General features: G+C 47.8%; 1 protein-coding gene across 2 annotated transcripts in view; it reads left to right on the top strand.

Annotated features, from left to right (window-relative positions):
• DNAH9 (dynein axonemal heavy chain 9) overlaps window positions 1-25482 on the top strand; it is a 379511-nt gene that overhangs the window by 96531 nt on the left and 257498 nt on the right. For both annotated transcript variants that reach the window (XM_037913877.2, XM_043527698.1), the window contains exons 28-36: window positions 783-887; window positions 6473-6630; window positions 8880-9018; window positions 10325-10612; window positions 11634-11844; window positions 15878-16005; window positions 20780-20888; window positions 21516-21663; window positions 23480-23654. In XM_037913877.2, coding sequence (XP_037769805.1) covers window positions 783-887; window positions 6473-6630; window positions 8880-9018; window positions 10325-10612; window positions 11634-11844; window positions 15878-16005; window positions 20780-20888; window positions 21516-21663; window positions 23480-23654 — 1461 coding nt within the window. The remainder of the gene's footprint in view (window positions 1-782; window positions 888-6472; window positions 6631-8879; window positions 9019-10324; window positions 10613-11633; window positions 11845-15877; window positions 16006-20779; window positions 20889-21515; window positions 21664-23479; window positions 23655-25482) is intronic.

The following is a 25482-nucleotide window of genomic DNA, read 5'->3' as shown; positions in this document are numbered from 1 at the left end:
GCAACCTAAGTGAGTTAGGCACCTGATCAGGTATTTTTGAAAATCCAGCTTGGCACCTATCTGCACCAAACTACCCGTGGAAATCTGGCACTAAGTTAATTGCCCAAGGTCAAAGTCTGTGGTCAGGCAGAGAATTGAACCCGCGTCGCCTAGGTCCCAGCTTAGCACCCCAGTCATTGAGTCATCCTTCCTCCTCTTCAGGAACAACATTTGCTCCCTTCTTTGCTGAGATTGCTTCTCTTGTTTTGTTCTGGTTTCCTTCAGCTAAGGCCTGAAGTTCTATGGTCACCTCAGCGCATGTCCCATCTCAGTGCTGTCTGTGAACACTGACTGCTCTCTCTAGTGTGGGGATCTCGTCATTGGCCTTGAGAGGGTCCTGTGAAACCTCCCGCACCTTCAATCACTGCATCGAGCTAAGCTGTCCAAATGTATTTTTATCCCTGTTCATCTGGTGCAGTAGAATGACTCTGACATCCTTGAATCATCTTTTATTCAGTTTGTGGGCCTCCCAGGAAGCAGGGCATCAGTAATTCAATACCAGTGACCTTTAAAAGGGATTCTAGTGCATGTATATTGAAAATGTGCAATTAACAAATCATGTAGCACACTATGGAGAGCTATAAAGATTATAATTTATTGTGCCTGCTGTTTTGGTGCACTTTTCTGAACACCCACAGTATACCGGAGATTGTTATAAATAAATAGGGTGGAAAATAGATTATCCATTTTTCTCTGAAACTAATGCCATTGGTAATTTTGCTCTTGTACTTCTTTTGTTGCAGTCTTGTGGAAATATTTACAAAGGCCTTTCCCAGACGGGTGCCTGGGGTTGTTTTGATGAGTTTAATAGAATCTCAGTGGAGGTCCTTTCAGTGGTGGCTGTACAGGTAAGTGAAGAATACTCTCAGTAATGAACTTGGTGATTACTGCAGCCATCAAGCACCAAAGTCTTTGTGGTGGAGTTAAACCCAGGTGTAATTTTCAGCTGAAGCTTGATTGCTGAAATTAAGTTCACTCGTGTCCACCACTTTCCACAGTTGCCTGATCGTTGTACAGTCCCATAGCATATGAATCAGGGTTTGTTTTTCTTTATACTGCACCAACAAACATCAGATGGCCAGGCCCCTTCTTGCACAACTCCTGTGTGTCCTGTACATTTTGAATAGAGACTTTTGCTATATCAGGTGTAGCCTGAGAGCCACCGAAGCATTATTAACATGCTGTAACATGCACTGCCATTGGGGTTCTTTCACGGGCTGTGATAACTCCCCTTCCCACAAAGTATTTGCAGTCTGCTGAGGGTGGCAGGTCATATCTTTGCTTTAGAATTAGAAAAGAGACACAGCCCGCATCCTTGACCAGTATAGAGAGCCATATGATGCCCTTGCTCAGCCAGTTCTTCCAAATGATAGATTTTTTCCCAATTTGCACATCTGGGTTACCCCAGATACTTGCTTTTGCATGATGCTGTGGCTGAAACTGGTACCTCATAGCTAGAATAGCCCAGACCCTTCATGCACCCACTGTTGTAGGCACCTTATTTTTCTCCATCGGACAGAAAAGTGGAACCAAGCAAAGCAATGCTTGATCATTTTGAGGGAATTTCTTATGGCAACTTTTCACATGCAAAATTACTCTACTAGGATGATGAGAATTTGTATTATTAACCCCTTGTGCAACAATTACAAAGCTTTACTGACTTTACTGTAACCTACATGCTTATCGTGGCCAGTAAATCTGTCTCTCTTTCCATATGGAGATGAGATGGAAATAGGTTTTTATGTGGGGAAGAGGGATTCTTGGGCTGATTCAAAGCCCACTGAAGTCAGTTGGAGTCATTCTGATGGATCTCCCAGGGAGAGCTACAGCCTTTATGCATGTATATATTGAGGATACATTGATAGCACAGAACCATGGAAAGCAGAGATGGAAAAGAGCTATTAAATCTTGTTCCCCGCTTTGCCTCTTGCTTTTCTTCCTTCCAACATGTTTCTGGTCCTTTTCTCATGATCCCTAGCCTGAGAGTTTGAATTTTCATTCCAGAGGTTGCATACTAAGGCTTGCATTATATGCGTCAACGTCATAATAAGATAAAGGTGACATCAGGAAATAGTAACCAGTAAGGAGGTTAGAGCTGTGCTAGTTTTGGATGAAACAAGCATTTTTTGCCCGGCAGCAAAACTAGCCCAGGTCCATACAAATCTTTGCTGAACATTCTTTTCACATTCACCCTTGGCACCACAGGCAGGAAAAGGGGGGTCACTGAAAGGTGTGCCCCTAACCAGTGAATTTCCTTGCTGGTTCCCCAAGGGACCCGCTGAAACCTGGCAGATTCAGCTGAGTTATGCTTTGAGTGTTGAGAGCATATGACTCCAAACTCAGAACAAAACACGGAGGGTGTGAAACCTGCAAGCTGCACCCAGAAAATTTGGTGAGGTCAAACTGGCCAAGCTATAAGTGCCCATTTCTTTGTCACTGGTACTCAGCCTCTTCATACTGGGGTCTGCTTTTCCACACCAAGAACCCCCGAGACCCTCCTCTAGTGTAGCTGGGGTCTAGCCGTGATTTGGCTCTATGGGAAGGGCAATGCTGTCACAACCCCCTGATACTTGTTCCTGACCCCCGAGCTGAGAACCCCTGGGCTAAATGGACAAGGTCACGCTAACTGGCTGGATTTCTCTTACATCACATTACATTTTGTAAGCAAGTGTGAAAAACCGGGATGCTTTTTTCAGGGGGTGGGGGTATAGTGTATATAAAACAAAGCCCATAATATTGGGACAGTCTAGATAATATTGGCATGTCATAAGCATTAGATCACCTGACATCCCCAAAGAAGCACCTGACTGCTTAGGTGAGTTTATGAATCATTCTTTCTTAACTTGTGTTCTGTCACATTACAGTTTAAAGTCCACACTCAAGGGGGTCCTTGAGGATATATAAATAAAAAGGGAAGCTTGACCAAAGGAACCCAGAGATGACTCAACTTTGAATGGTTCTTTCTCCAGGACTTAGAATGCTGCAACTGAATGAGCAGCACTAGTGCTGTTCTGTCACCATGTTTGCTAGCTGCCATTAGGAGCAGCCGTGGCAATATGTCATGGGTTGTCTTATTCATACTGCTAATGTCAGTATGGTTTCTTACAGAAGAAAGGCAATTGGTCACAATTTAAGACAGCTCAGTGCTGTTCTGATTCCACTAGTGAAAAAATGGGGAGATCCTTTCCCTCACTGAAAATAATGTTAAGTAAAACATTAGTTAGCATTAAAAGATTCAAATCTGCTGTGAACTTGATAAATGAGAAGTATAGAGATGTAATCAATAAAATGAGCAAAAAAGAGAAACAGGAAGTTAATAGAAGGAACAGAGTAGGTGGCACATAGCTATATTTGTTATATAGTATTTGATACAGTGTCTCATGAAATATTACCTAAGTGATCTTACTCAAGTGCTCAGCTAGTTAGGTGCCAGTTTGCTTGGGAATAATAAAACTTCCCTACAGCATCTTGCAGGAGTGCAGTGAGGAGGCCCCAGGTTCTCCCACTTGGCCATAGACACTGCCCGGTAGGAGGGGAGGTCCCAGTTGGTCCTAGTCTCTCTGATGAGAGAGGAGTGGAGGAGAGAGATCCCAGCTGATCTCTCTCACCTGGCTTCCTGCTTCCCAGAACCACTGGGCTGCCATCTCCTCATGCTTCCTCCTCCATCTGTTCTGTGCCCATGCCACCTGGCAGGTAACCTGGGCCCCCTTCTTAGGAAAATTCTGGTTGCACCCCAGGCACCTGTGAGCAGTACTGGATGGGGGGCATTGGATAGCAGATGGGGGGGGCGGGGAGGGTTTGTAGTACTTCTGTCAGACTGGTGACACTGCCTTGGGAATTGTGAATTACAGATGGTGCCATGGACAACCCTCAGGCCTTTCCAGCCTCTGTCGCTGTGTCTGGCCCAGTGTTAGACAAGGAGGGTGGGTGGGTACTTCATCCTGGTGTGAAGTGTGATGATAATTCTTCAGACCATCCTTGGGTTGAGGGCTGAGGTCAGGTACCAGCACTCTGGGTGGGCTAAGTTGAGCTGGTGAGATGCTGTAATCTCTGCAGTGGTTCTGACGGGGTTCTATGGTTGCGGCTGTGGGAGAGTCATCCTTCCTGTATAGTGATGGCTCAGGTTTTTATGAACCACTTGTAAGTTATTTTGTGTATCAGTTCTCTGCTTTCATTTGTAACGGTTGGAGGTTGATAAACAGTGTCATAGGCAAAGTTTAAGTCGAGAGTGTTTCCACCTGTGTGACTGGGACAAATGGCTACTTTGGGAGAGTTCCATAGCTGTCCTGAAAGATGATGGTTCCTAGATTAGTGGGTTAGAAGTGCCATCAGATTATCTCCTTTAGCTCTGAGAAGAAATTTGTGGAGCTTTTGGGTTGTCTGCAGATTACTTAGATTCCTGCTGTGTGTCAATTGGATTCAACCATCAGATGATTTGTGTCTCTCCTGTGGTTTTAGCAGCCTTCAAATGGTCCTGCCTACCAGGAGAGCAAGGCTGGCTGTGAAATTTCAGACACTATCCTAAAATAGTGGAATCTTAGACAGAGTTGTATCATCCTAAAAGTATAACTGGGTTCAAAAAGAATTAGATACTTTCTTGGAGGATAGGTCTATCAATGGCTCTTAGCCAAGATGGTCAGGGATGCATCCCCATGCTCTGGGTGTCCCTAAACTTCCACCTGCCAGAAGCTGGGACTGGGCGACAGGGGATGGATCACTTGATAAATTGCCCTGTTCTGTTCATTCCTTCAGAAGCATCTGGCACTGGCCACTGCTGGAAGACAGGGTACTGGGCTAGATGGACCACTGGTCCGATTCAGTATGGCCATTCTTATCCTTATCTTTGACTGGTAGCAGTCTTCCTGCTATGGAGCATAAAGGTGGAGAGCAAAGGAGGGCTCTGTAGGCAAGGCCCTGGATACTGTACAGCACATTGGACCCATATTCTGTAATGTGCATTTGTTATGAGAGATCACCTCTCTGTGACATACCACCACAGTGGAGATCAGCAGCGGTGCCCAAGCTGGGAGCTCCCTGAGTATGAACGAGAAGGAGTGTCTGTCAGGGTATTCTCTGGGAGGGGCCATGGGTTTGGAATGCTCTCCCATGCCTTGGTGTGCCAGAGCCTGGAGTGGTGAGCCTTCCAGGCATGCTGCAAAGCCCAGATTTTCCCACTCTGGGGTCAGGCTGTTGAGGTTTAGTGTGGGCTGAGAGAGACACTTAAGGGCAGTGCTTTTGTTTGTATGGTGATTTCTCATTTATGGGACAGGCGCCCAGAGCACTAGATGGGCTCCTGAAATTGTATTCTAAAAATTGGAAGTAGTAAATAATAAATAACATTACAGTATCATACAGTAGCACCAGTTTTTACATGAAATGGTTGTACCTTTATGTAACACTGCTTCTGTGTTTCATTTATTTGCATTGGAGCACAAGAAAACGAAGTGAAGGTGTATGTTTAATGTCAGTGCAGCTTGTCCTATTGGAAAGTACTTTTGGACTACATCTGCCTAGGGCAGGGGTTCTCAAACTTTACCACAGCACAGAGCATGTTTTTAATATATTGATTGTCTCACAGGTCCCCTCCCCTGATATTTGGGATTGCACCAGGGGTCTGTGAACCATAGTTCGGGAGCCTTTGGTCTAGCCTATAAAATAGGTACATTTGTACATTATACATTGATTGATTTATTAATCACTGCTAGAATCCTGTGTCCAGTTCTGGTGCCCACAGTTCAAGAAGGATGTTAATAAATTGCAGAGGATTCAGAGAAAGGTCAGAAGAATGATTAAAGGATTGGAGAACCTGCCTTACAGTGACAGACTCAAAGAACTCAGTCTATTTAGCTTAACAAAGAGAAGATTAAGGGGTGACTTGATCACAGTCTGTAAATATCTACATGGGGAACAAATACTTAAAAATGGGTTCTTCAGTACAGAACAAGCCAATGACTGAAAGTTGAAGCTAGACAAATTCAGATGGGAAAGAATACATACCGTAGATTTTTAACAGTGAGAGTAATTAGCCATTGTATCAACTTACCAAAGACCATGGTGGATGCTCCGTCACTGACAATTTTAAAATCAAGATTGGATGTTTTTCTAAAAGATCTGCTCTAGAAATTACTTTGGGTCAGTTCTCTGGCCTGTGTTATGTAGGGGGGGGTCAGACTGGATGATCACAGTAGTCCCTTCTGGCTTTGGAGTCTATGAATCTATGATAACTGGGGATTTTTGTCCCTATTTTAGTTTGCATTCCAGTGTCATATAGGTTTCCTGCCCAGCAAACTGTACAAACTTGTTAGTAAAAGAACAACTATAAACCACAGACTTCTCAAGGGGACCCAGCAGAAATAAGTTAGCACAGATACTATACTGTGGTCTGTTCTTTATAGCTGAATGCTCAAACTAAAACAGTGACTCCGGTTCTCAGGTGAAAAGTATACAGGATGCCGTAAGAGACAAAAAGCAACGTTTCAATTTCCTTGGAGAAGACATTAATTTGATTCCTTCTGTTGGCATTTTCATTACAATGAACCCTGGCTATGCTGGACGAACTGAACTGCCCGAGAACTTGAAAGCTCTTTTCAGGTAAGGTTCAGATCAGCTTTTGTGCCCCATTTAATAAACTAGTTCCTTCACTTTTGTCAGTGTCATCAGGGGACTCAGAACACAGCTGCCTTTCCATTCACTTTTATTAATAGATAGCTCAGATCTTGGACAGAAAGTCTTGGTTTATGATCGTACAGGGAAGAGAAAGAGGCACAAGTCTCTGAGTTGTTAAAAGCAGCTTTTGGCAGCTGGCTGGCTCAGGGGCATGGTGATGGAATCCTTTTATCACAAGGTCAAATCTGGCCCAGGCTGGTGGTGGCCAAAGGTTGTTGCCACCTCATGGTTATTCAGCAGCCTCTGCAAAATGGATTGGCCAGTCCAGTTCCTAGTGTGACACTTTACAAACCCTACTGTCAGTTCATATTCATTGGCCCTAGAGCTGAGCAAAGAATCGATCATTGGTGGGTGACCTGAAAAGATGAGGGAAAAAATCAGTTTTTCTAAGCAAATTTTTTTTTCTGAAACAAAAAACTGAAAACATTTTGTTAGGTCAAACAAAATGTTTCTATTGTTTATTCAAAGTGACATTTTCTAAACAAAATACCAATTGAAAACAAAATGTCGAAATGGTTCACAGTGTAAATGTCAAATTGAACTGTTTGACATTTCCAATTTTATTTTTTATTTGCTTTTCAGCCAAAACTGTTTCCCAAATTCAGCCCCCGTTCATGCCCACAAAATGCTTTTTTTTGGTGAACTTACTGTTTGTCCAGAAGATCTTGCCCAACTCTGATTAGCTCAATGTCTGTCTCAGCAGAGGGGCCTAGTATGGCACAGACCATGCTGACAGAGCTGCCCTCTCAACCCTTGTGATGACCCCTTTCACCCTGGAGAGCAGTAAGTCCTGGGAGGCTTGCCTCACCATGGCCCATTCCGTACCTCTTCTAGATGCGGGGAGACTTAGGGCCAGTTGTTTAAGGATATTTAAGCAATTAAAGATGCAGGTAGGTACCTATCTGCATCTTCAGGTTCCTAAATACCTTTGAAATCTGTCCCTTAGGATATGTCTGCACTGCAATTAAACACCCGCGTTTGGCCCATGTCAGCTGACTTGGGCTTGCAGAGATCAGGCTAAGGGGCTGTTTGACTGCAGTGTAGCCATTTGGGGTCGGGTTAGAGTCCAAACATCTACGCCACAAGTTTATGAGCCCGAGTTAGCTGACTCAGGGCAACCATAGGTGTAGAAGACATACCTGTGTGGCCAGAGCTTGGTAAGCACCTTTCATTGTATTGGCAAAACACCCTCACTATCTGACAGTCACATCTGCTGTCAGCAGCATCACCCTGCTCCCTAGGGCCATCCCCTCTGTAGAACACTATTGCCTGCTTTGTAGGCCCTTATGTTTTCTTGCAAACATGCCAAGCTATTTGACAAACAGAGCTGCCACCAGAGTATTGTAGGATGGGAGGGGGAATACCAGGAGTTACACCCCTGGGCTCAAAGAGGGCTGGGGTTCTGAATGAGGGTGACTGTATCAATTAGTGGCTTTCAGCCATGTCCTGCAATGAGTAGGGGTGCCAGAGAGACCCATGTGCCAGCAGCATGAGCCCCTCTGACTTTGACTCTCTCTGTGCCTCAGGCTCTCTCTCCCCTGCCCTCCCATCCTGTCAGCATGTGAAGAGACCGTAGCCAGCTTGTCCTCCTTTGTCTCTGAGCTTGGGCACTGGCAATGTGTTGGGAGTGATCCGTCCCAGCCTTTGCATTAGTGAAAGGAAATGCCTTAGTCTGGGTGGCGCTTAGACTTCCGAGGTGAAGTCAGTGTTTCTCTCCCTTCCCCTCACATCACATGTTGCCTGCGTTGACATCAGTCTGTATCAGTTAGTGCCTGAGATAGGGTGAGTACACAGAGCTGCTGCTTGTCTCGAAGATTGATTCTGTAGCCGCGATATGAAGTTGCTTGTAACTGGTGTAGGAGACATTATTGGTGAATCCTCATCATGGGAGGTTTTTAAGAGCAGGTTGGACAAACCTCTGTTGCGGATGGTCTAGGTGGGGGCATGGACTAGATGACCTTTCAAAGTCCCTTCCAACCCTACATCTCTCTGATTCTACAATTGTAGCTTTGTGGACTGTTTGTTTTACATGCCTCCTCAGAATCGAAACCAACCCCGGCCTCAGCTATCCCTCTCAGTCACAGTGCTGAAACTCTTGCCAGCAAAGTTGTGTTTGTTCCTTGGTTGAAGCGGAAATGTAGCTCTGTAATTATTTTTCCCATCCTTGCTTTTAGGCCATGTGCAATGGTTGTGCCAGACTTTGAGCTGATCTGTGAAATCATGTTGGTGGCTGAGGGGTTCATTGAGGCACGGTTGTTAGCCAGGAAATTCATTACCCTTTACCAATTATGCAAAGAGCTCCTGTCCAAACAGGTGAGTCTGTTTCATGAGCTATAAAGCGCAATTAAATATGTCAGTCTCCTAATGACCAGTAACACTAAGCTCTACCCCCCGATCTCCTGCTGGTAATAGCTCACCTTATCTGATCACTCTCGTTACAGTGTGTATGGCAACACCCATTGTTTCATGTTCTCTGTGTATATAAATCTCCCCACTGTATTTTCCACTGAATGCATCTGATGAAGTGAGCTGTAGCTCACGAAAGCTTATGCTCAAATAAATTTGTTAGTCTCTAAAGTGCCACAAATCCTCCTGTTCTTTTTACTCTAAGCTCTGACCAACTTGACTGACATGTGTAAGTGCACATCCACAAGATTCCCTGCATGCAGGCACTGCTGATTAAGGGAAGACGTGCATGGGGTACTGTAATTGGCACGTTGTGTAAACGGGGTGTGGGGGGGAAATGTGGGTCTGTCTGCTACTGTGTTTGTACAGTGCTAGCACAATGGGCTCCGTTCTTGGTTGCCCCACAGCCAGCAGCTTCTCCTACCATAATAAACATGCTGAATCATAATCATTTTGAGTGTCTCAGGTTTAGTAATGGAAGAAGGAGCCTTTCATCTTTTGGCAGGTATTTAAAATCCAGCGCAGGTTTGTAGCAACAGGACTTCATGGCCATATGATGGCATCCTTGGAATGTGTATGAAATGAATTGGTCAGTCTCAGGAGAGGGGGGTGGAGGGACAGAAGGCTGGAGGTCAGCTGGAGTGAGGATGGAGAGACTTTGAGAGGGGGATAAAGGGGGTGACCCAGCAGCCAATCAGCAGAGAGGTATGAGTGTTCCGAGTTAAAACTCTCATCAGGAGCCTGATGACATCATCAGTGTCCCAAGATGCCTGCTGCTGTTACTGCTTCTGTGTTGGCTCCTGCTGGCTGAGTCTCTGCCCATGGGTTGGCTCCACCCTAGTGTTCCTTCCTTCTCTGGGCCCACAGGACTGGGGGAAGGATGAAGTTGCATGGGGCCTAGTGCCCCTGGAGCTGGGGTCCAGGGGAGCACTGGAGGGGCAGAGGGGTAGGGTCTGATCTCCTCAGCTCCTCCTAGTGCTGCTGTACTTACTGAATCCTATATCAGCTGAATCCCACCTAAGGAAGATGGGGTTGGAAGTCCTAGCAGCCAGACTGTTACTGCATTCTGTAGCAAGGACTCTGCAGATGGAAGAAGATTCAGATGAATTTCTGCTGTTGGGTTACATGGCCATTTTGAACTGTCTGCTTCCTTGTTTTGTATTCTGGCAAGACAGCTAAGTGTAAATGACTCCTTTCACTCTGCCCTGTTTAGGATCACTATGACTGGGGCCTGCGTGCAATTAAATCAGTGCTGGTTGTTGCTGGCTCCCTTAAGAGAGGGGACCCTGATCGTCCCGAAGACCAGGTTCTTATGCGCTCTCTTCGTGACTTCAACATTCCTAAGATTGTGACAGACGATATGCCAGTGTTTATGGGGCTGATCGGGGATCTTTTTCCTGCTTTGGATGTCCCCAGAAAGCGAGACCTGAGTTTTGAATCATTTGTGAAACAGGCTGTGTTAAACCTCAAACTGCAGGCTGAAGACAACTTTGTGCTCAAAGTAAGCGAGAGATTCTTTCATCCCAACTTCAGACCTTTACTTAACCTTCAGTATTCTCTTAACTGATAACTGCGAGTCTGTCACAGAAGTCAGGGAAGTCACGGTTTCTGTGACTTTCCGGGACTTCTGCAGTGGCCAGTGCGGCTGACCCCAGGGCCGCCCCGAGCAGCACCAGTGGCTCCCAGCTCCTCCCCCCACAGCAGCACCAGCAGTGCCCTGGAGCCTTCCCCCAGCACCAGCAGCAATCCAGAGGCCCCACCAGAGCAACAGAGGCCCCCCGGCACCTGCCCCAGAGCAGCAGTGGTGTCCTGGAGCCCCCCAGAGCACCTAAGATTTAGTCAGGGGTATTTGTAGTTCAAGTCATGGACAGGTCTTGACTGGCCACACCTTATTTTAAATTGAGCCATATTGTAGAATTCTACAAACCGCACTTTGGCCACTGCTAGCTCGGTGCTGGTATTACAGTAATTAATGTTAAGACTTTGCCACTGTTATTTTTAGTAAAAGTCACGGACAGGTCGTGGGCAATAAACAAAAATTCACAGGAGCCCTTGACCTGCCTGTGACTTACTAAAAATGACTGGGGGTGGGGGAAGGAATGACAGCTGAAGCCCCATGGGTGCAGGGGACTGACAGCCCGAGCCCTGCTGCGGGGGGTAGGGGGACTAATAATCCAAGCCCCATCACCACTGGGTGGGGGCACAGCCTGGGCTCCAGCCCTGGCCGAAGTCTTAGGATGGGGCCAGACAGTCCCAGCTCTGGCCCCAGCTGCAGCTCCTGACAGCTGATGCCAAAGAAGTCACGGAGGTCCAGTAAAAACATGGAATCTGTGATTTCTGTGACCTCCGTGACTAAATTGTATCCTTAACAATAATGCAATGATTCTGTTCCGCTTTGCAAGGAGACACTGTTATGAGAGCAACTGGCTTAATAGTCCCATGTGGCTGCTCAATAAAGCAGGACTTGTGGTTGTTAATTTGGTCTGAAATTTGGTGGGCTTTCTAGTTGATGTCTCTTGCAGGTGGTGCAGCTGGAAGAGTTGCTGGCTGTGCGGCACTCTGTCTTTGTAGTGGGTAATGCTGGCACAGGCAAATCTCAGGTACTGAAATCTCTGAATAAGACTTACCAGATAATGAAACGACGACCTGTCTGGACAGACCTCAACCCCAAAGCAGTCACCAATGATGAACTTTTTGGCATCATCAACCCAGCAACGAGAGAATGGAAAGATGGTAGGTGTGTTTTCACATAAACCACTGACCAGAAAGAGTATTTCTGTAAACTTTGTAAACAACAACAATAATATTAATAGGTCAGTGCTCTTATGTGGTGGTTTTCAATAGATCTCAAAGCACAAACACACATCTAATATCTACAGTGTATTAATGCTTTATTGCTGATGGAGCACATGGGATTCTTTAGCCAGTCTGACTTTCAGATGAAAATTGCTCTCGAATAAATCTTGTTTTAACCTAGCTACCCTAAGAATCAGCTGTCCTGCCCATATACAAGAGACTCAAAGTTCCTAACCTGGACAGGCTGCTGCTAATGATGGGCTAAACTAGAAAGCGCTGAGTACTTTCAAACCAGGAATGCTGTAACTATGGTGAGAATAAGCTGGGCACCATGTTCCACTCCATCTCACCCTCTCCGTGCACACATTTCACCATGTTCTCACCATTAATAGCATAGCCACAGCAGCACTTATGGAAAGTGTAACTGGACGCAGACTCACCGGCAGCACCTCCTGCTGGTCATCTCAGGGAATTAGCGTTCCAGCCTCCAGAGCGCCCTCTTCAGGCCGATGTCTCACCTTGCTGCTGACTCCCGTGTCCCTCCCAGGACCCCAGTGCCCCTTTCACTAAGTGCTGCCCCCTGGCGTTACCCCACAGTTCTGGGTCTCCCACTCCCAGAAGAACCCCCCACCCACTATCCCTACCTCGCCTCAGTCATAGGCTCCTGCCAGTCACCAGCTAGCCCCCGCGCCAGACTGCAGTATGAGCCACTCATCACAGGCAAAGTTGGGTTTGGACCTACTGCCTCTGCCTATCCATGGCTGCCCCTGCAACCCCGTACCTAATAGGCCTTCCCAGGCCTGTAGCCTGGGGCTTTCCTAGGCCAGAGTTCCCCGGCTCCCTTGGCCTTTCCCCAGCCCTGCTCCAAACTAGGTCCTCTATTCAGGTCTCTGCAGCCAGGTCCCTCCCTCTCAGAGCTAGCGAGAGAGTGCTCTCTTGCTCCGGGGCTTCCCTGGCTTTTATAAGGCCCGCTGGGTCTGTTTGGGGCATGGCCCCCAGCTGCAGCTGCTCTGCCAATCAGCCCATCTCTTCCCTTGCCCCAGCCCTCTCCCAGGGCTATCTTAAACCCCTCTGGGCCCGAGCGGGTGTCCACCCCGCTACAGAAAGATTTCTCTGGCCTCAGAAATTACTTCTGCTTGCCACATGCTCTTTTTTTAACCCACCAGCACTGCTGATTGGCTAACAGTAAGAGAGACACGTCTTCCCAGGGTCTGGGGGAAAAAGGCACAAGTAAAAAATTTGCTAAAAGGCTGCATGAAGCTTAAATTAAGACAATTATTTTTTGTTATGTACTTTGGTGCTAGTTTTTAATGGTGATTGCAGTTTGGGAGGTGCAGGGCATACAGCCCTGGGGACTAGAACCCATGTCTGTAGAGCCTGTGGTGGCTGAGAGTCCCTCAATGCCACTGGGAGGCCATGCAGAGGCACAACCAGGGAGCACTGTGGAAGTAAGTGCTGCAGGAAGTACTGCCCAAGCGACCTAGAGTGATGGTACCCTGCGGTCAACTGATTGGCCAAGTACCCTATTTAACCCCAGGGGTTGTGCTAGGAAGTTGTCTGGGCAACCACACAGACTCTGGCCTGCTGCAGCGCCAGACTTTGCTTGATCTCCGGCCTCCAACTCCAGCCTGACTCTGACCTTGACTCCTACCTCTCAGTACTAATGTGGTACTGCCTCTGATCTCTGGTCTCCAACCCTGGCCTGACTCTGACCTTGACTCCTGCTTACAGAACCAGGCCTTTGCAATCCCTCCAACCCCTGCCTGTGACTACCGGCCCTGGTTGGCAGACCTCAGCCCAGTTGTGACCACTAGGCCAGACGGCCTAAGCCCTGGTCCCTTAAGCAGAGGAAGGCGAAGGAAGAGGCTGCCAATAAATCATACCCAACTGTCCTCCTTCCAAGAGATAAACTGCCCATTCGTCCCTAGAATGTGTTCTGCCTTTGACCCCCTACAGTGCCAGTTTCATCTGATTGTAACTACAGACCTTAAATCACAAGTGACAGAAACAAAGTGCAGGTCACAGATGAGGCTGTGGAGTCTGACCTGAGTGAAGGCCAGGGCTAGCTTTGGTCAAACAGTGCCTGGAGTGAGCCCACACCAGGCAGAGCTGCAAATCACATTCCAGTCCAAGGGGGCCTCTGCTTTTAGGGACATTGTAAAGGGACTGGCTGATGTTTCCTGAGCCAGTGCTTTTGCGGGAGCTTGTCCTCATTCTACCCAGGCTTAGGAACTCCCCACTGCAATGTTTTTTTTCATCAGCTGCCCCGACAACTGTGTTTCTTGTAGCCGTAACATCAGTGAGGTGAGTCAGAAAGCTTCCGCGGCTCACTCTCCTTACACAGCCTAACAAAAGTCTGCATTCTCATGCTAAATTGACCCCCACTCAGTCACTGATTTTCTTCTGAATCAGACTCTTTGCCTTTTTTCTTCCCTAAACTGCATTCATTCCTAGGGGAGGGCAGGTTTCACACATTGCCTACTAAAAGGTCCCTTAATAGGACTCTAAAAGGACTTAGTACAACCAAACTTGTGTGTTGATTTCCCTTTCTCCCCAGTTTATGGCATATAGAGACAAGGTTAGTGGAGGGGTGGTTTCTTCTCAACCGCTGTCATAATGGATTGGGATCTGCACTGTGAGATGCTATGCGTCTCCGTCCCCAATGTATCAGAACAAATACAACTCAGTCTGAGGCAGTTTCTGGAGCATGCATCCATAATGTCCCTGTGGTGGAATTTGTGCATAGCGGGAGTTCAGCTCATACCTTTTATGAAGCGTTATTCTCTTGACCTGACCTCAAAATTGGATGCCTTTTTCCAATGAGCCACGCAGCAGCCGTTGTTTAAGTTGTCTTACCTGAAACCCACCTCTGTGTTGGAGTAGAGTGCAGGAGCAGATTGACATTCCCAACTCCCATCTCCATGTTTTTGGAGTCCATGTTGGATTGTGAGGAAGTGGAATAAATTGAGTGTGCATGGCAGCCACACCTGCTTTAGACATTACGGCTCTCCTCTGTAACTCTTCATGGCTTGGGACGTAATCAAGGGCCACAGCTTTCCGGTGGTTTCTGGCTTTGGTGCAATGTGTAGGTGTGTCCCAAGAGCAGAGGGCTCTGTACTGACAGTCTTCTCCAAGAACTCCAGTTCCAGCTGAGAAACTCCTTTTCTTCCTCCTTTTTGATTTTTGCCTGCCTCCAGTTCCTCTACTCTGGATTGCGCAAGAAAATACTCACCCTGGGCAAAAGCCATGGTTTTGAGGATTTGCCAAAAGAGAGACATTTTTTCTGCTTGCCTGATACTTTTCATGCAGCCCAAAGTCTCTCTTGGTATTTTAATGTGAAAGTATTTGTGCACTGACAAATGATAGTTTTGAGGCATTTTGTTCTGTTCTACAGCATTGCTGCTATATTCCCAGCATTCTTGTTCTTATCATTAATTATTTGCTTCCCCTGAGACATTTTATTTCCTCAGTCTCCTTGATTTCACTAGCACGTGGTTCTGTCGTTCACTCATTCTGTTCTTGTTCTCACCCCCCATCTCTCTAATTCAAAGCTATGACCCAGTGCTTAATGCACCTTGAGTTCCCTGGCAGTACTTCCAGCTGAGGAAGCAGTTTTAAGAAATTCCAAGTTATACTCAAAACAGTTTTCCAAACCTTTATATTGTTTAATATACTTCCTCCTTTCCCTGTTAGTGTAGAGTACCCACTAGTCACTGTTTTCTTGCCCTCAACACTCCCCAACAGTAATGAGTTGCACACTGGCCTGCCATCTTTTTCACTGATATTAATTGATAACATTCATTTTCCCCCCAAAGCAGAATAGTCTGATATCCTGTAACATGTTTTTTTATTACTTGAATCATAAAATGCACTGAGATTTTAATTTGGCATTTAAGAAGGACGTTGTAGAAAACTGATTGAGCAAGTTCCAGATTCCGTGATCATGAAGGAGTGTGTGTCATCTTTCTAGGACTGTTTTCATCAATCATGCGAGAGCTGGCCAACGTCACACATGATGGTCCCAAGTGGATGGTGCTGGATGGTGATATCGATCCAATGTGGATTGAGTCTCTCAATACTGTCATGGATGATAATAAGGTAATTGATATTCTTTGATCAACACATAAGAGAAATACATAGGTTGAGACAATAGCTCATAGTGTGAAAGAGTTGTTACTGTGTTTCTTCAAATAAAAATAAACAACATCACGCAAAGAAAATGTTACATCTGGAAAACAGCACAAGGCATTAATTTTCAGGAACATGTTATTGAACTGGAGTGGTGCAGGTAACGTTGTTCTGCTGCAGTCAGTACATTGAAATCTCACAGACTCATAGACTTTAAGGCCAGAAGGGCTTTAGAACAGTTGGCTTTTGGCAGTTCTCACTTTGTACCTAGACTTTCTAACATCCAAGAGGTAGCTTTCCTTGCTGATCCAGCCTACCTTTCATTCCTTGTAGGCTTTCTCTTAATCACCTGCTCGAGATGCTTCATCCAGCTTGGTTTGCAACCCTTCCCCTGTGCATTTTCCCCCCTTGCTCAGGATGTAGGCTTCAGATAGTTTCTGCAACCTTTACTTAAAGTAATTGTCAGCCTCCTCCACATTCAGATCCCTGAGTTCTTCAGTCCACTTCCTTAACTACTTCCCTTCATTTTGTGAAGTTTGAACTTTTGAAAACAAGGACATTAGTTGCAGATCTATTTTTGTTTATCCTCCCATTTCATTTAAACTGGATTAGCTCATGATCACTCGAACCACGGTTGTCCTCTACAACCAGCTCTTCTATGAGGTCCTCACTACTTACTAGTACTAAATTTAAAATGGCATTGCCACTTGTTGGTTTGGTGACTGTTTGGTGAAGAAATCTTTCAGCCATCACATCCAGGAATGTCTGGCCCTGACCATTATTAGTAGCACTTGTCTTCCAATCTGTATCTGGGAAATTGAAGTCTCCTGTAATTGTATAATTCCCAGTAGTATTTATTTCATTAAAATATTAAAGAGGTCTCTACCCATATTCAAATTAGATTCAGGGGTTTGTAGCATACCACAAGCACTATTCCAGTGGAGCCTCTATTACCTTTCTTCCCCAAAGTGATTTTGACCTAAACAGATTCCATTTCACCCACTACCAGGGGCGGCAGGTTTGTAGAAATTTTGGTGGTGCCCAGAATGCTCAGAGCCTGCCCCCCCACCCAACTCTGCCCCCCACCTGCCTAAGGCTCTCTGAGGGAGTTTGGGTGGCGGGAGGAGGTCTGGGGGCAGGCCCTGGGTTGGGGCAGGGGATTAGGGTGTAGGACGGTTGAGAGGTTGGGCTCTGGGATAGAGTCTGGGTGCTGGGTGCAGGCTCTGGGCTGGGGCATGGGGTGGGGGTGCAGGATGGGTGGAGGGGTGCAGGCTCTGGGCTGGGCATGGGGTTGCAGGCTCTGGGAGGGAGTTTGGGGTTGGGAGGGGCTGCTGAGGGAGGAGGTGCAGGCTCTGGAACGGAGTTTGGTTGTAGGCTCTGGGCTGGGGCAAGGGATGGGGGTGTAGGAGGGAGTTTGGGTGCAGGCTTTGGGAGAGAGTTTGAGTGCAGGAGGGGGTGTGTGGGAAAGCGGTGGGAGTACAGGCTCTGGGTTGAAGTTTGGGTGCAGGCTCTGGGCTGGGGCATGGGGTGGGGGTGCAGGATGGGTGGAGGGATGCAGACTCTGGGCTGGGGTGGGGGTGCAGGCTCTGGGAGGGAGTGCGGAGGGCTGGGGTGCAGGCTCTGGGAGAGAGTTTGGGGGCAGGAGAGGGTGTGTGGGAAGGGGTGGGAGAGCAGGCTCTGGGATGGAGTTTGGGTGCTGGGTGCAGGCTCTGGGCTGGGGCAGGGGCTGGGGGTGCAGGCTCTGGGACAGAGATGGGGTGCAGACTCTGGGAGGGAGTTTGGGGGCTGGAGAGGGGGTGTGGGCTCTGGGAGGGGGTGGTGGGTGCTGTGGGGGAGGGGCCTGCCATCACATGTGGCTTCCTTCCTCCCCTGCTGCCCCTCGCCATAGCCTCACTGGGGGTGGGGGATGGGGCTGCCCCTTGCCCAGTGTGGGGCAGGAGCGGTGACTGTGCGGGGGAGGGGGATCACAGGGTCAAACACTCACCCAAGCCCCAGCAGCTGCTCAGGTGAGTGAGGTCCACTCGAGATGTCTTGTGCCGGGGGAGGGGAGGGAAGGGGAGGGGAGGGCTGCCAAGCATGTGAGTACCTCCTCCCCCTCCGCCTCCCTCTCCTGAGGTGCAGCAGCAGCAGCCAGCTGCCTCAGCCGGCTGCCGGTGCTGCTCTTGTGCTGCGCTGTAGCCTTAGGCAGCAGCCGGCGCCGGCAGCGGAGGCAGGCGAGGGAGAGCAGTGCCACTTTCACTCAGGCAGCGACGCTCCGGGGGCTGGGGTGGGGGGGCAGGGAGCAGGTGGGCGCCAGGGGGAGAGACCCAGCTCCCAAGGTTGGTGGAGAAGCGCCCCCAGCCCTGAATATTGCTGGAGCCTGAGCACCCATGAGCCCGTGTAACTTGCCGCCCCTACCCACTACAACACTAATTTCTTTACAGTCTATCTCACTATTAATATACAATGCTACTCCACCACCTTTACCTTTATTTCTGTCTTTTCTGAACAGCACATACTCTTCAATCCCTGTACTCCAGGCATGACAACCATTCCACCATGTTTCTGTTGTTGTGACACCTTGGCATCCCAATATTCACCACTATCATGTAATTACAATATGTTTTGTACAAAGAATGCCTTGTGAAGTATCATTCTAAAAGTCTTGATCTGCTAGACATTAATAGCTTGTTGGATTGTATGTGCTATCGTATGTGAAGTTATGAAGTCTGGCTGTGTATGTGTTACTGAAACATGAGAGGTTGAAAACACCCACAAGCAGCCTTTCAGGTACAACAGTAAAAAGGCCAAACAATGTTAATGGCTTATTGAGGAAATGCACGCAAGCACAAGGATTACCCCAGGAACTGTGTACAATAGAAACCTCTCAGAGATAGCACTACTCAATGGGAACTGTTTGACCCAGGTCACAGCAAAAGAGCTTTCCAGCAAGTGGGAAGAAGATATAAAAGGGGTAAAGTGACATCATGGGGGACCCCACTGTGACGGGTTCCCCAGGGGCTGCCACCTGGAACGTAGGTACCACTGAGCCCTCTGACCCACCAGCCTGGGATCCCACTCATTGTGCTGCTGTGACAAGTTGCAAAGCCCTCCAAGCTTGCACTTTCATCAGCATTCACACAGGTAGGGACACACCCAGCTGCAGTCACATGCAGGCTCTCTAGCTACCAGCCTCCCAGCCTAGGATCCCAGAGCAGTACTGTCCTGGCCTGGTCAAATCTGGCTAGTATATGGGTTTAACACCTGGTCTGCTTCTCCCACAATGTGAAGAGGACCATGCACTCTTGTGTTAACCAAGCTGAGATTTTCCCCAGACACCAGTGTTCCCTCTAATTTTTATGGCCATGTAAGGAATTAATTTTGTTATGTGCACCAATATGGAGGTGATGTGTGGCAGGGGTGGGATCAAGAGGTTTGGAGTGTGGATGGGGGCTCAGGGCTGGGGCAGAGGGTTGGGGTGCTGGTGGATGAGGGCTCTGGCTATGGGTGAAGGCTCTGGGGTGGGGCTGGGGCAGGGGGCTGGTGTGTGGGCTCAGGTGGGGCTGGCGATGAGGAGCTTAGGGTGCAGGTTGCCCCAGTGCTGCAGTGGGGAGAGAGGACTCCCCCCAGCCCTATCTCACCGCAGCAGCTGGGTGCCGGGTGAGAGGCGCCTCTCCCTGGCCGTGACAGCTCTGGCTGGGCTGGGGTGGGGTGGGCTGGGCCGGGGGAGGGGCGCCAGTCCTGGGCTGCGGCTGTTCCGGTGGGGCTGGGCTGGGCCGGGCCGGGCCAATCTGGGGGAGGGGCTCCTCTACCCTGCAGCTCCAGTGGGCCTGGGCCAGTCCTGGCCAGGCCAGGGGCGGGGCTCCTCTCCCTGGCAGCTCTGGCGGGGCTGGGCTAGGCCAGGGAGGGGTGCCTCTCCCTGCCTGCATGGCCCTTGATAGACTGCTCCATGGCCATGCAGCTTACAGGGAGCTTAGCCAGACACCTTAGTCAAACACACACTGGTTTGGATTAAAGCATAAAATAAGTTTATTAACTACAAAAGGATAGATTTTAAGTGATTATAAGTGATAGCAAACAGATCAAAGCAGATTACCTAGTAAATAAACAAAACTGCAAACTGAGTTTAACATACTCCTCACCCTGAGTGATAAAAAGGCTGTCAGATTCTTGTTTTTGCAGCTTGGGTTTCCCAGGTTTTTATACACAGGCTAGAAATCTCTTTAGCCTGGGACCATCACTTCCCCCCTGTTCAGTCTTTATTCCTCGAGTGTTTCCAGGTGTGTTGTTGTAGGGAGAGTATGAGGTCCCCCCAGGATGTCATTTTCCTGCTCTTGGGGAGTAGAAGGCTTGAAGGTTAAATCCACCAAACACATCCTAGAAGGTATGTGAGGAGGTTTGTGTATCTTGGGGAGTCATGGAGACTTCCTGAAATCCTCTTCGCTAAACTGGAGGTGGGATATTTGGAGGAAAATATCAAATAGGTGCTGAGAAGCAAGATGGCAGAGCACGTAATCCATTATATCTGAGAACAGAGTAGAAGGATTTGCACAGTAAGCAAGCAAAATGGAAGGACATGGCTTCCTTTGCATATGCATCACATAAAGGAGCTGAATGAAATCCTAACCAAGCAGCGCAGAGGTCATGTCAGCAAGACCATACTGAGTAATACAGCGATAGCACAGGAATGAACAATTCTCACCAGCAGGATTGAGGAATGCAGCTGCCATGAAGCTTATATTCTGAATGTATCTGCCCTTTTCAGGTGCTGACACTAGCAAGCAATGAAAGAATTCCGCTTAACCCAACCATGAGGCTGCTCTTTGAGATCAGTCACCTACGCACAGCAACTCCAGCCACTGTGTCCAGAGCAGGTAGGTCAAGGGGGAATAAGAGGGCATTCCCTTTCCACTCGCACAAAGTGAAGCTTAGGGTTGAGATTTTCAGAGGGCCCAGGGGAGTTTGGCACCTGACTCCCATTGGCATTCAGTGCCCAACTTCCTTAGGCCCCTTTGAAAGTGGCAGCCTTAATTCACAGTGCCACTGGCTGACAGGGCGTGTGACTGAGGAGTGGGCAGCAGAACCTAGAAACCCAGCACTCCCTGATGAATGGCTGACAACGAAGGTGGTGATGCGGGTAGTGTGTAGAGGGCTCAGTTGAGATTGGGGCACTGTGCAAAGAGAGTGAGAGAGAGAGAGCTTACAGCTGAAATAGTCAAGGCAGAGATAGCATAGGAGAGTGGAAGGATTGTTCTCACCTTTCTATGGATGGGAGCTGAGGCCCAAGAGAAAACGGCCTGATTTCAAGGTGTTTTTAAACACCTTTAAAAATCTGGGCTAAATTACAATTGTGTAGGAGCAGCAGGCTGTGCAACTTGGTACATTGCTGTACTACTTAAACTATGATCTTAGTGAGGGAAGGTGAAACAGTTCTTGTGGAGAAAGATACCGGTCCCCGCCGCGTCCTTGCTGTATCTGTCTCTCTTGCACTGTGTCTCTAGGCATTCTGTACATCAACCCAGCAGACTTGGGCTGGAATCCCCCCGTGAGCAGCTGGATCGACCAACGAGAAATCCAGTCAGAACGAGCTAATCTGACCATCTTATTTGACAAGTACCTGCCGCTTTGCCTGGACACACTTAGAACTAGGTACAGTATAACGGGACGTAACCTGTCTGTGGGCGACACCCACCATGCTGTGGGCTCTGCTGGGTGATGCAGCTGCATGGGCCACTACCAGGCAGATTGTTGCCATGCCCCTAAAAGGCCCCGTTGACAGAGCAGCATTGCCTTTCTTTCAGTGTAGTGTTTGTGGGAAAGGAGGAGCGGATGCTGGCTCCCAAATTCACACCCTTGCTTGGCTGCGGCCCAAGTTTCACTTTAATTGACATTTTACTGTTAATTTGTGTCTGTAGTAAGTGTGGGCTCACTAGTGCAGGGCATGCTGGGATGTTGTATGATGCAGGAGTCAATTATCTGTCAATCTGAGAGGGAACGGGAAAGAATTTAGAAAAGGTTAAGTCAGTTGGGTCAGAGCGCTTCACTCAGCAATGTGGATTTCAAACAGTTGTTCAGGGGAAAAGGTTTTTGGTCACTAAGAAGTAAAGTTGAGGCACACGTCACCCTCTCCCTCCCCAGGCTCTGTGCCCATGCCCTCTTGGACTATATAGTTCAGCTGTAACCGGCTTCCAGCTGTCACAGGGGAACCTCTCTGATGAGAAGGGTCGAGATCTCTCCCTCAGCAGTTCTTCTCTAAATTCTTTTCATGACAGCTGCAGAAGAAATTGTGTCTGCATCCCTTTCCAGTCCGGCACAGTTCACTGCTGGGCACCAGTTAAATCAATAGTGGTAGTTTTTCCTTTGCTATAAATAAGGGTTTCAGGGAATCATTAAGCTGCCTCATTGGCCAGGTTAGATTGTTATCCTTTTGATGTCCATCTGGCTTATAGGCTCTAGCAGCAGTAATCAATGATGAGGCCTTTGGGGCCCCATTCTGTTAACTGTTATGCCTGCACAGAGCCTCCACGAGGCTGAGCTTACTCAACTGCCATGGCGAAGGATGATCTGGACAGCCAAGAGGCTCAGGATGTCAGCTGTGCAGCTCTGAAGAATGGCTCTGAGGGCCCTTCCTCTGTCCACTTAGTGAGCAGCATCAGGACACAGCTTCTTGCATCTTCCATCCCAGTCCTTATACACGAACAACAGTCTTGGCAGAAAGACACGCACATTGGGGCAGAGACCAGGCATGGGAAATGTCGGCCCAAAAGGCAGATACGCAGAAAGGCCTGAATTAGTGAAAATGGGGATTTGTAATGAAAGGAGTTTTGCAACAAGATTGCTGCCTGTGTGACCAGTGTGATTATAGCCATCAGCAGCATAACACGTAGGACGGTCCTCACTCTGTTTCCTAAGGTTTATGACAGAGCATGAAATTGCAGGGATTAGCTGCCGACAGTTCTAAACCAGGTATTTTTGTAGATTGCTTAATTCAGAAATTGTAGGACCAGCCTTTCAAATAACTATAATTATTTTATGGAAGAATTCAGCGTTATCCCGCCAGCCACAATATTAGTTCAGCTACGTTTACAGAATTCCTAAGTTGGTGTAAAACAGCAAGCTTAAAGGGTTTATTTTATAATGCCTCTATTTGACTGTTCCTAACTTACCGTGTTCACAGGAAATCATTGCCCTTAGCGAGTCTCCCATTTTACTACTTTCAAGAGGATCCAAGTTTTTAAATGTCTGAAACTTCTTATTACTGTTATTACTTGTGTACGTGCCTGCTCTTCCAGGTCTAGGGATGAGTGTTTTATTTCTCGCTGTATCCCTGCATAAGGAAGATACACACTGCAGAAAAGTAAAATGTTAATGTTCGGAAAGAGGATTTATATGTACATTTCTCTGTATTGCTAACGACCACCATGCTGAATCCAATTATACTTCATATGCTTTCAATTTCCCTTAGGTTTAAGAAGATTATTCCAGTTCCCGAACAGAGTATGGTTCAGATGTTGTGTTACCTCCTTGAGTGTCTCCTAACTACGGAGAACACTCCTCCAGACTGCCCCAAGGAACTCTACGAGCTTTACTTTGTGTTTGCTGCTGTCTGGGCCTTTGGTGGAGCAATGTTCCAGGACCAGGTAAAATGAGAGCTATAAGAGTAGGGTTCATTAATGTAGTGTCCCATTTAGACAGTAGCCTCTTTTATTATTCTGATTATTATTATACTTATTCAGTGTGATTCTCTAGTATGGTGTTGCGTTCCTGGGGCTAGAATACAATTGTCAATGGGATAGAAACCTCTGGAGCAATGAGCGGTGCTGTTTCTCTACCTTGTTTACAGAGAAAGCATGGTAGTTTGTGAAGGGCATCATTACACAAGAGACAGTATAAGAACGGAAGGGTCAAGGATTAAAACAACAGAGATGAGAGAGACATTAACTTATGTACAAACATTTCATTCTGCAACAGTAAGTTGACTGATTGAAGCAGTAACACCGTACAGAATGTAGTAGTAATGAATACCTGGGCATCTAATTAAGTGGCCTGATTTCCAGAGGTGTGAGCAGCTGCAGCCCCCACTGAAGTAATTGAAATCAATTCCCTCCATAAGCAGATCCCATCCACTGCTCCTCAGTTCTGGCCAACTCCATCACCCTCTGCAGGCTGCCTCTGGTGCACAGAGGGCAGGGGCTTCCGAGTGTAGGAAGGGCGGAGTAGGGAAGCTTCTCTCCTCTCCCTCCTGGGCATCTTAGGAGGTCTGAAGGCGAGGAGCTCTTCTACTGCCCAGCTTAGGAAGTGCATAGTGGAGGAGCATCTGTGCATGACAGCTGGAGCTCTTAGCTCAGCTCCTGAGTTCCACATTGCCATTTTCTGTGCATGGCCAATCAGCCATGTTTGAATGGGCAGCGAGGCCTCTGTCAAGCACCTGAAAGAATGTATAACTAGCACCCCCTGCAAAATGTACCACACATACAGCTGTTAGGGTTTGGTACTGCCACCCATCACCAGAGTCTCTGGGTGCCTTCCACTTAAAAGTGAAAGCAATAGCGATGTCCCTAGTGGCCTTCATGGAGCCCCTGGCACTTCTCACTTCTTGGGGGTAAAAACTCTGCTTGGGGTAGGGTGAGTTTTTTGAGGAGGGTGCTGTTTGGGTAGAAGGGCAGTGAGTGTTAGGGTAGATTGGGTTGGGGGGTCAGTGGTTGGGCTTGGAGGTAGAAGTGGAGTCAGTGTTGAGGTTTAGTGGGTGGAAGGGGGGGGTAAGTGTTGTCATTTGGGGGGTGGAAGGAGAGGTTCAGTATTGGGCTTTGGAGGTCAAAGGGGGTGACTGTGTGTGTATGTGTTGTTTTATGGTGGAAAAGCCTTTTTTTCAAAGAGCAGGGTTTTGCAGCATTTCCTAAAGCTGGTCAGACTCTGGATTGGCTTTATCTCCTTGGGGAGTTGCCCAATCCTTTCAACCCACAGCGCTTTGCCTCCCGCTCTCCTGGGATTCATCCTGTGATTTGTGTTGCCACAGAGCAGCGCAGCTGTCACAGGGATTCTTAGATCAAAATGTGGTCTCTGGTGTGCTGGGGCTTGATCCAGTCATCCATTAAAACAAGCTCCGTTTTCCTTGGCACGCTCTCAAGCTTTTCTCCCTGTGCCAAGTTTCCGCTTTCCACCCCAGCTATGTTAGCTGTTGGGCTTTTCCAGGAAGGTCCCAGGAGGGCTCTGATGAAGGGGGAAGTCTATGGTTCTGTCATACTCCTCATGCACAGGAAGAGCCAAATCCATTTTTTCTTACCAGAAATATTCACCCTTGGGAAGAGACTGGTTGTGGGTCATTTCAGAGAAAAAGGGAAACAGTTTGCAACGTTATGAGTGACTAAAAGCTGGGGTTTAGGGTGTCCTGATGACAATAGCAATGTCTGACACCGCCAGGGTAATTAGTTCACCTCTCAACCCCAGGCTTGGATCCAGTTCATGTTA

Source organism: Chelonia mydas, chromosome 14, assembly GCF_015237465.2.
Source record: "Chelonia mydas isolate rCheMyd1 chromosome 14, rCheMyd1.pri.v2, whole genome shotgun sequence".
Taxonomy (NCBI): Eukaryota; Metazoa; Chordata; order Testudines; family Cheloniidae; genus Chelonia; species Chelonia mydas.
This window is presented reverse-complemented; position numbering and strand designations above follow the sequence as displayed.